The sequence below is a fragment of the Apium graveolens genome, chromosome 9, assembly GCF_009905375.1.
Source record: "Apium graveolens cultivar Ventura chromosome 9, ASM990537v1, whole genome shotgun sequence".
NCBI lineage: Eukaryota > Viridiplantae > Streptophyta > Magnoliopsida > Apiales > Apiaceae > Apium > Apium graveolens.
This window is the reverse complement of record NC_133655.1, coordinates 278,183,477-278,192,533: the sequence shown is the minus strand read 5'-3', so window position 1 is coordinate 278,192,533 and position 9,057 is coordinate 278,183,477. Positions and strand designations below refer to the sequence as shown.

Sequence of the window (9,057 nt, the reverse complement as noted above, 5' to 3'; positions counted from 1 at the left end):
AGAACAAATAGACGAAGTTGAGTTTCGATTAATGAACTCATTAACTTACCATTCTCCTTGTATATGATCAGCAGCTCCGGGCAGCTGCTGCTTTTTTCGGAAACTTTATTCTTGAACAATGAAACGGCCAGCTGCCGTAAAACTATGAATGCACTAGGAATATGAATGAGAGTACAAGTTCATGTAGATTTAAATTTTTAAGTACAGGACGATTGTGTATAGAATTCCTACATAATGTACCAATAAATTTTTATCTATCCTACCCCAAAGTACATCTATCAATAATATCATACATAATGCAAGTAAATTATTTTTTAAAAGCAAAGTAATATAATTTATTGATTATTTCGTAGTTCATCAGACCCGGAGAGGTTTTCTGTTGAACTTTGGCGGTCTACATTGTGGCAAAATTTAGCCACAAAGAACATTGAAGTGGCAAAATACACATTTTACACCCATTTCAGAGAAGTTGCAGTACATGCACTGATGCAAGTCCAGCTAACCTGACATTGTAAAGGAAGTTGCCAGAAAGCTACATAGACAGCTTCATGATCATAACTACTTGAGTTTTCCATCTCACAATTTTACTCCAAAATCAATTGTGGTTACGATGCAGATTACAATATTTCCCCGCCTACATATCCCTCAGTAACCTCTTTATTCTTGTATCTGCTAATTAAACCTAGGCCAGCATAGACCATGGATATCAAAATTTTACAAGTTATACAATCCGCAATTTTCCAAATAGGCATACATTGAGAGATGGATCCACTTTCTTACTAATGCCTAAAGTGCCTCACATTAGTGAAGAGAAGTGAAACTCCATACTTGTTACAACAACTAATTGCATCATTATCTCTTATGCTACCCCCGGGCTCTGCTATTACAGCAACCCCGCTTTCGCAGGCTTCTTCAACCGCGTCTTTCCAAGCTGTTTAAAGAAAATTGAGCCACATTAGAGCTAGACAACAAAATCTTGCATTCAGATATCTACTAATCCTTGAATATGTACTTACCAAATGGAAAGAATGCATCACTAGCCAAAGCTGCGCCTTTGACCTCGTTTCCAGCTTTTCTTAATGCTATCCTCAAGCTTTCCACACGGTTTGGCTGCCCGCTTCCCATGCCCAACATACAATTATTCTGTGACATAAAAATAATGATAAGCTGTATGCAGTAAGAAGAAAAATGGAAGACGGACAATGTTCAGAAACTTGTTAACCTTTGCAACTACAATAGCGTTACTCTTCACATGCTTCACACATAACCAGGCAAACTCTGCATCATGAAGCTCACTTTCATGAGGCTTCTTCTCAGAGACTGTTTTGAATTGTATATCTTCTGGAGTTAAATCATCAGAATCTTGAGCCAGCCAACCCCCACCAACCTGTCTAAGGGAAAGCTTCCCTTTGCTATTCTGGCTCGCCTCAAGTATTCTCAAAGTCTTGGACTTCCCACGGAGAACCTCAAGTCCTTTTTGTGTATATTTGGGAGCAACCACAATCTCATAAAACATTCGAGTTTCTCCATCAGTGGGGCTTCTAAATTCTCGGATATCCTTGGCAAGAACCTTCCAAACACATCAAATTATTTCATCAGGATTAAATGATGCATAAATTTGATTTTTTATGTACCTGTCACTCATAGCGACATTGCAGAGAGAATCATTCTTCTCATCCCAACTGGGATTGGGATTCTTGACGATCAATATTAATACTCTGTTTTCAGTCAAAAGTTTGCATGCAAGGGTGCTTCAAATGAATTCAGTAGATCCCTTATCTTGTTATGATTCAGTGTAGAAAGAATCTTGTATGAACGCAACCTTAACCAGAAAATAAAGTCACGTCGAATTTATGATGTAAACAAACTAACCTCATCGACTTCTATGTTGAAGGCGACAATGCCACCAAAAGCACTCACTGGATCAGCTTTTACAGCTAGTCTGTATGCCTCAATTATATCATCACGTGAAGCTACCCCACAAGGATTCGTATGCTTTACAACTACACAAGTAGGTTTTTTAAACTCACACACACAATTCCAAGCTGCATCGGCATCTAGGTAGTTATTGTAGGACATCTCCTGCACCAAGATTAGAATGCTGGCAATGAGAAATCGCATACCTTATATAAATTACTATATCAATTCCAGCGAATATAAATTATATAATTGAGAAAAGTGGTGGTGAGACTTGTCACCACTTTTACTAACAATATAACAAAAATTCACAAAATTTACATTAAGTTAACATTTATTCCAAAATTTGAATCACATGTCATTAGCTGCAATTACATACATATTGTTCTCATCGTCGATCTTGCTAACAAAAGTAGCCTTCTTTTTCTGATTATGTTTCAAACTACAGTACCAGTAAAAATCCACAGAGGGTAAAATAAAGTCATAGAAGTACATAGACATATTCTCACCTTGCCATGATGTTGAATAGCAGTTGCAATACCACCCGCGTTAAACTCAGCTAGACTCTTGTCAACATAAAATGCAGCCTTTTGATGAGGATTTTCACCATAACGAAGAGAACTTTTGAGAGAAAGGGGAACCGTCAAGCTGGGAGGAAATTTATCCTCTGTTACCGAATAGAGCACGTTAGAGTGTGTTTTCCATAAATTACAAGGAGATAGATATAAAAGATTTCTGCTAAATAATACGAAACCAATACTTGAGATATCTTATATTAATGACATCCTTTTTCAATGCACTTTGATACAGCTTTGAACTAGTTAGTACATTGTAATTTATTGCAAAATATATTTGCAGCTTGTCCCCATCATATGCAGACATTCCAGAACTCGTCATCACAAACATGGCATGGATATTCATATATTAATTTTATTCATAACTATACTTCAATATTTACTCTGGATATGCTAAATCATTCCAGAATTTTATGCATTGTATGCTAACATATCTCTACTCTTTATTAATAAGCGAAACCATGTATAATTTGGTGCTAAAAGTACCAAAGTACCAAATTTTGGTACTTACCTGACATAATTTGACTTTTATTCTCTATCAACTTTGTTTTTAACACAACTCGACTTCTATTCTTTGTAAATTTTATTTTCTTTTTAGTTGGTGTTCATCCAATCATCTTTTTAATTTATAAAATAAAAATATTTTTTAAACGATTTGTAAATTATATTAAAAATTTATTAAGTTACGTTAAATTAAGTAAAATAACTTATATTTATTTTTAATTTTAGCAAAACTACAAACTACTAACACGAATTGACTTATATTCTCTATAAACTTTATTTATTTATAAATTTTATTAAAAATTTATTAAGTTACGTTACATTAAGTAAAATAACATATATTTACTTTTATTTTGAAAAACTACTAACTAAAAAGTAAACTATTAACACGAATTGACTTGTATTCTCTGTAACTTTATTTTTTGTAGTATTATTTTAAAAATAATTAAGTAATAGCAAATAACTTTAGTAACATTTATTAACTTATAAACTGAAAATTATTGATTTAACGATCGTATTTGTTACTGTCCATCACAACGTTTATATACTTTAAATTAAAAAAAAAAAATAACAGTAACAAATTTATGGTCTGTATTTAGATTATATTTAGTAATATTAAATTAAGTTTAATAACATCTATTTACTTTTAATTTGTAAATTAATTTTTATCGATAATTAAGTGATATTAAATAAACTATATTGAAAAGGCTAATTATAAGATAATTATCAAATTATATTAATTAATATTAAATTTTCTACAGAACATATATTTGGTTCATAAGATAGAGATACAATTCGTTTCACAAAAATAAAACTAATATGTTTGATTTTTTTATATAAAGTAAAACAATGCAAAACTAGAATTATAGTTGAAATTTTCATAACTGATTCGATTCTTTTTAACTACATAACTATTTTTTGCAAGTACCAATTTAATATTTGATATTAATATATTAATTTTAATTCGTGTTTCGCATGGATTATGAATAATTCCCTATAAATATTAATTCAATATTTTTAGTCTCGGTCCTGTGTTTCACACGGGTTATCAATTATCTATACTAATAAGTGAAACCATGTTTAGGTCCCAAATCTTGGTACTCCCTAGAAAATTATACAACTATTTTTAAAATTTTATGTAATAAAATCTCAACTGACAAAAATTAACTTTGACTCTCTTTAAATTTTATTTTCCTTAATTTTTTATTTGTTGCTGAACATCCAAGCGTCGGTTTACTTTAAAATAATTGTATTAGTACGTTAACATGTCAGATTTATATAAGTTAATAATTAGGTGCATGCATAACTAGAACTATAACGTGAAGTTTTAAAGTTACACTTAACTTCAGCTTTTTTAACTACATATTTTAAAAGCATTTTATATATTATATTTAGATCTATATTTTGCACGGATTACGAGTTTAAATTTTATGCAAATAATAATGTGATACTATTATTTTTTAATTTCGGCCCGTGCTTCGCACGGGTTACCAACTAGTCTTTGATAATGTGTAAAAATACACAATTCTGATGATATTATTTTTCCACTGCAAGTATAAATGACATAACACAAAATTGAAAAAGATACAAGAAAATAATTACCTCCTTCAGTCTGCTTCCAAAGCCACTCTGAAACTGCAGAATCATAACTAGCTACGTGTTGGAAGGCCTTCCATGCTAGCTTCCTTCTAAACTGTTCATTGACCTTATTTGCTTTAAGAGATTCTAAAAGTTCAGGATAGTCTTTTGAATCAACCACGACCAGGACATCCTTGTGATTCTGTTTAACAAATATGACTCAAGTAGAAGCTGATAAAGATGGTAATAACTAGCACTCATGTTTTTGAGAAAGGGCAGATGGTCTACTTAGTTACAGTAACATGATTTATTAAATTATTCATTGAAATACTGGCCTGTCATCATATCACAGAATGGCATACTACAAACAAAGTTTTACAGGATTAAACGATTATATGTGTTTAATGTGTCGAACCTAATATAGGGATCGTTAAATGAACTAAATCCAAACTGACACCTATATGCGTGCCTAAAGGTACATTAGATGCTAAAAGGAGAATGTTATTTTAATTAAACACTAAAAGATCGAAATATTCCCTCAGATTAACAACCTTTGCCGCAGCCCTGATCATGGTAGGTCCACCGATGTCAATATTCTCAATGCCATCCTCAAATGATATTTCGTTGGTCGAGGAAACCGTGTCATAGAATGGATACAAGTTCACAATCACCACATCAAATGTACCTGCACGAAAAGTTCTTAGTTGTTGTATGAAAAATAATCATTAGCTCTAAATAGCTTTTAATATGAAGGAAATTTGGCATTTATCTAGTACCTAATATTTAAATTACTTCGATCGAAACAAATTAAATACTTTCTTTCCTACTTAGAGCATCTCCAATAGGGGTTGTCAAGGAGGTTGCCAAGCTTATGTGGCATGGCACCCTTGGTTGCCTACCTATTGGAGTTGGGAGGTTGCCAAAAGGTTGCCTAAGGTTGCCTACCAAGATTGCCAAAACTTGGCAACCCCTTGGGAACTTCCTAAATTAGCAAAAAGTCATAAAAAACATCTAAGGTGTATATTACTCAACCCACTTTTATATTGAACTAAATATAAAATTAATATACAGGGACCACATGGGCAACCTTTAAAGTTGCTTAACTATTGGAGCAAAATTTTAATAAATGTTGCCAAGAGTGACATGGATGTGAGAGAAAATTAAAAAATAATATATTTAATGATTTGTCCTGGTTTGGCAACTTGGTTAGCAACCTCTATTGGAGATGCCCTTATGGTTAGAAATCACAGATGAACAAACTATACTTGTTCATTGCATGGATGGAACTAATTGTCCACTCCAGTAGCAACTAGCAACAAACTTGCACCCCAAATTATAGTATATAACTACTCAGTCATTTACCCACCCAAGTTACACATAGAATTAGGGTACTTAAATATTAAACTGCGTAATTTGTCAACTTAAATATTAGTTTCTCAATGTATTCTTGTCGATACAACATACAATTCTTGGATTACAAGAAAAGATTGATAGAAATCCAGAAAGACAAACAATGGTATTTGGATTTAAAAGAAGGCCAAAAAGAATAAATCATGGTGCTGGTACATAGACAAAGGATGACAAAAGCATTAAAATATACACATTAGCTAAAAATAATGTGGCTCTGGATCATTTGAGAAAACAATAAAGCATTATGCTGTAATTTTTCTGAAAAGCTTTATAGCAAAGTATCATGCAAAATAGGCTAAGATGAATCGAGAGGCAAGTTGAACCTGCTCAACATTTTATTTAAAACTCACCAATTCCATGCTTATCAAGAGCTTCCATGTGATGGCTTTGGTCTCTTCTAGCAAGGATTCCTCCATGTACGTTGGGATGTAATGTTTTTACTCGACCATCAAGCTGTAAATAAACAAAAAAAATTCAACATCACAATCTATCAACAACACGCATATGAAAGCAAAGTGAATGGAGAAACTTAGAATTAACAACATACTTATATTCTTCACACAAAAATAAGTAGTACATTAACCAATATTTTATTATATAACTACATATTTGTAAGACCGAGGAAGTTGAGATGTAATTTAGCAAAAAAAGGAGTTGAGGTGTATTCTATAGGCAGTCTTTACCATTTCTGGGAAACCGGTAAGTTCTTCCACTCTAGTGACAGATACCCCATTACCCTCCAAAGCAGATGCAGTTCCCCCAGTCGAGACAATATTGTATCTACAAATTAGAGATAAATTCATCAAGAGCGGTATCAAAGTCGTTTTTTGCAAGAGTTTTAACATCATCACAAGTGAGATCACACATCGCTAGCTTCCTAGGATTAAAAGATTGTTCCGGATGTATGTAGAACTGGAGGTCAGCTACTTAAATTTCTAAAAGAATTATTACAAGAGAAATCGCACATTACAAGGATTTGCAATTTGGTCTAGCAAAGCCATCTCCTCCCCAAATTTATTTGGAGAGTAATCACAAACTTGATCCGGATAAACTAACAATTCTAAGCTTCTTTTAACAAGTTTTCGATCAGAATATGATGATTCATTTAAGCTTCCATTCATTATCTAGAAGTCTAAATTATATGATTAAAATCACTCATTCAAAACTTGTCTGCTCACATGCACAGTCAAGGTATTAAAATTTAATAAATTGTCTCTAAGCTACTAAATCTAGTTGCATCACACATCAACAATTTGCCATACAAATGTTGAAACAGCTAACAGAGTTACTCCATACAAAATAGACTAGTGAGTTTAACATATGAATCCATTATGAAACCCCGGGAACACCATTAAACATATTGATTAGGGATAATAGTGTGGGTTTGTGATTTGGGGGAGGTACACATAGATAACGGAAACTATTTAAAAGCTGCATTTAGAACATAAAGACTGGGTATCGCAATTCACCCTAATTCCTGCAGTCCATTGCCAAGCATAGCCAGATCCTTTTTATCGGATAGGGAAATAAGAACTTGTTTGCTTCCTGAAAGTAAAAACAGTTTATATGTTAGGCAAATATATAAATGCACCCAAAACAAAACACTAGGACACACCATTATGCCAAAAGTCTATTCTTATTTTGTCATCACAAATCAAAACCGTATACCAAGAACATATTACATTTTTTCCAAAGAACAAACTTAAATCAGTTGTAACAGCACCAAACATTTGCTAAAATATCTCGCAGGTAACTTCAAGCCTCTCATAGTTTGTAGAGGAAACAACAAGAAAACAAAAAAAAAGACATTTTACCTTTTCCAATAATATATCAACTCTAGGACTAATAAACAGTTTACGCACCTTTATTTTTACCTAATGCCAAAAATTCCGAAAAAAAACAGTTTCTTTGTTAGCCACCATCTTCAAATTCAAAATTAACTATGGCTACACATCGGGAAGTTATAAACAAGTACCAATCTATATATTTTATTAGGCATACACAACCCCGACACCCTATACACACAAACATTAAAAAAAACTTCCTAACTTTAATACAAAGACTTCAAGTATCCAAATTAATCAGTCTATAACTAAAAACATTTGGATATCTGTATACGTAAACACACACACACACCGCAAAAGCTATACATACATATACACACACATACCAGAAACAGAGGTAGCAGCAGGTGAAGAAATGGTGTCTACAGCTTCTGCCATTGCTCTAATTGCACAACTATTCAATCTTAACACACCTGAACACTAAATAACAACAAAACATTAAAAAGATTTAATTTTTAACAATTTCTTGAATAAAGAAACACTAAAACACCAACAAACCATTAAAAAATCTCAATTTTAAACAATTTCTTGAAAAAGGAACACTAAAAACAACTAAACACTAAAAAGATTAAATCTTTAGCATTTTCTTGAAAAAAGAACACCTAAACACTAAAAAAGATTGAATTTTTAACAATTTCTTGAAAAAAGGAACAACAAAACAACAACAGAACACTAACAAGATTGAAATTTTAACATTTCTTGAAAAAAGGTCAAGACTTTATGTAAATTAGGTACCTTCTGTGAAGAAAAATTGAGTCTGTGAGAAGTATGTAGCTGAGAAACGACGGCGTATAGAGGGTAATAGTGAGGTGGGTTTTCAAGATTAGTGAGTGAGAATGCGGCGGCGGCCGAGGTCGAGACAAAGCCCATTAGAGAGAGATAGAGAGGAGTGAGAGAGTGTGTGAGCGCGCTTTATCTTGCCGCTACTGTATTCTCTTTTTTATTATGCTTTTTCAAATTTGTTTTTGTTGTTTGTTGTTTGTGGCTAATTACTGGTGTTCTAAAAATCCCATAATTATTTTAGTACCTACTTTTCAAAATTTTCTAAAAAAAATGAGGTGTTGGTACTGATTAAAAAATGAGGTGTTGGTACTGATTGGTTGATTGCTTATCAAGACCTCACATGTATTAAGTATTAGAGTTAAGTTGTGATCGGCTGATTGCTTATCAATATAATGGTCCTCACCTGTATTAAGTATTAAAGTTAAGTTTTATGGAGACGGTCTTTTTGT

At 32.5% G+C, this 9,057-nt stretch overlaps 1 protein-coding gene across 2 annotated transcripts; it reads right to left on the bottom strand.

Annotated features, from left to right (window-relative positions):
* Window positions 1-549: 549 nt before the first annotated feature.
* Window positions 550-8,771, bottom strand: LOC141684198 (uncharacterized). 2 transcript variants are annotated; one of them, XM_074489043.1, is made up of 12 exons: window positions 8,561-8,771; window positions 8,152-8,245; window positions 7,451-7,526; window positions 6,665-6,761; window positions 6,332-6,434; window positions 5,123-5,256; window positions 4,596-4,773; window positions 2,427-2,584; window positions 1,873-2,082; window positions 1,223-1,570; window positions 1,017-1,143; window positions 550-931 (listed from the first exon to the last, which is right to left on the bottom strand). In XM_074489043.1, the coding sequence occupies exons 1-12, from the start codon at window positions 8,693-8,695 to the stop codon at window positions 780-782; spliced, it is 1,812 nt and encodes a 603-aa protein (XP_074345144.1). In that variant the 5' UTR covers window positions 8,696-8,771; the 3' UTR covers window positions 550-779. The 2 variants fall into 2 exon arrangements, with proteins under 2 accessions (XP_074345144.1, XP_074345145.1); XM_074489044.1 differs by having other exon boundaries at window positions 8,152-8,238; window positions 8,561-8,697.
* Window positions 8,772-9,057: the final 286 nt, after the last annotated feature.

Coding starts and splice junctions, on each gene's coding strand:
- LOC141684198 (XM_074489043.1), bottom strand. CDS start 8,695: ATGGGCTTTGTCTCGACCTCGGCCGCCGCCGCATTCTCACTCACTAAT. Junction 8,246..8,560: donor TCAATTTTTCTTCACAGAAG/GTACCTAATTTA, acceptor GTTGTTATTTAG/TGTTCAGGTGTGTTAAGATT. Junction 2,585..4,595: donor TTGGAAGCAGACTGAAGGAG/GTAATTATTTTC, acceptor ATTCGGTAACAG/AGGATAAATTTCCTCCCAGC.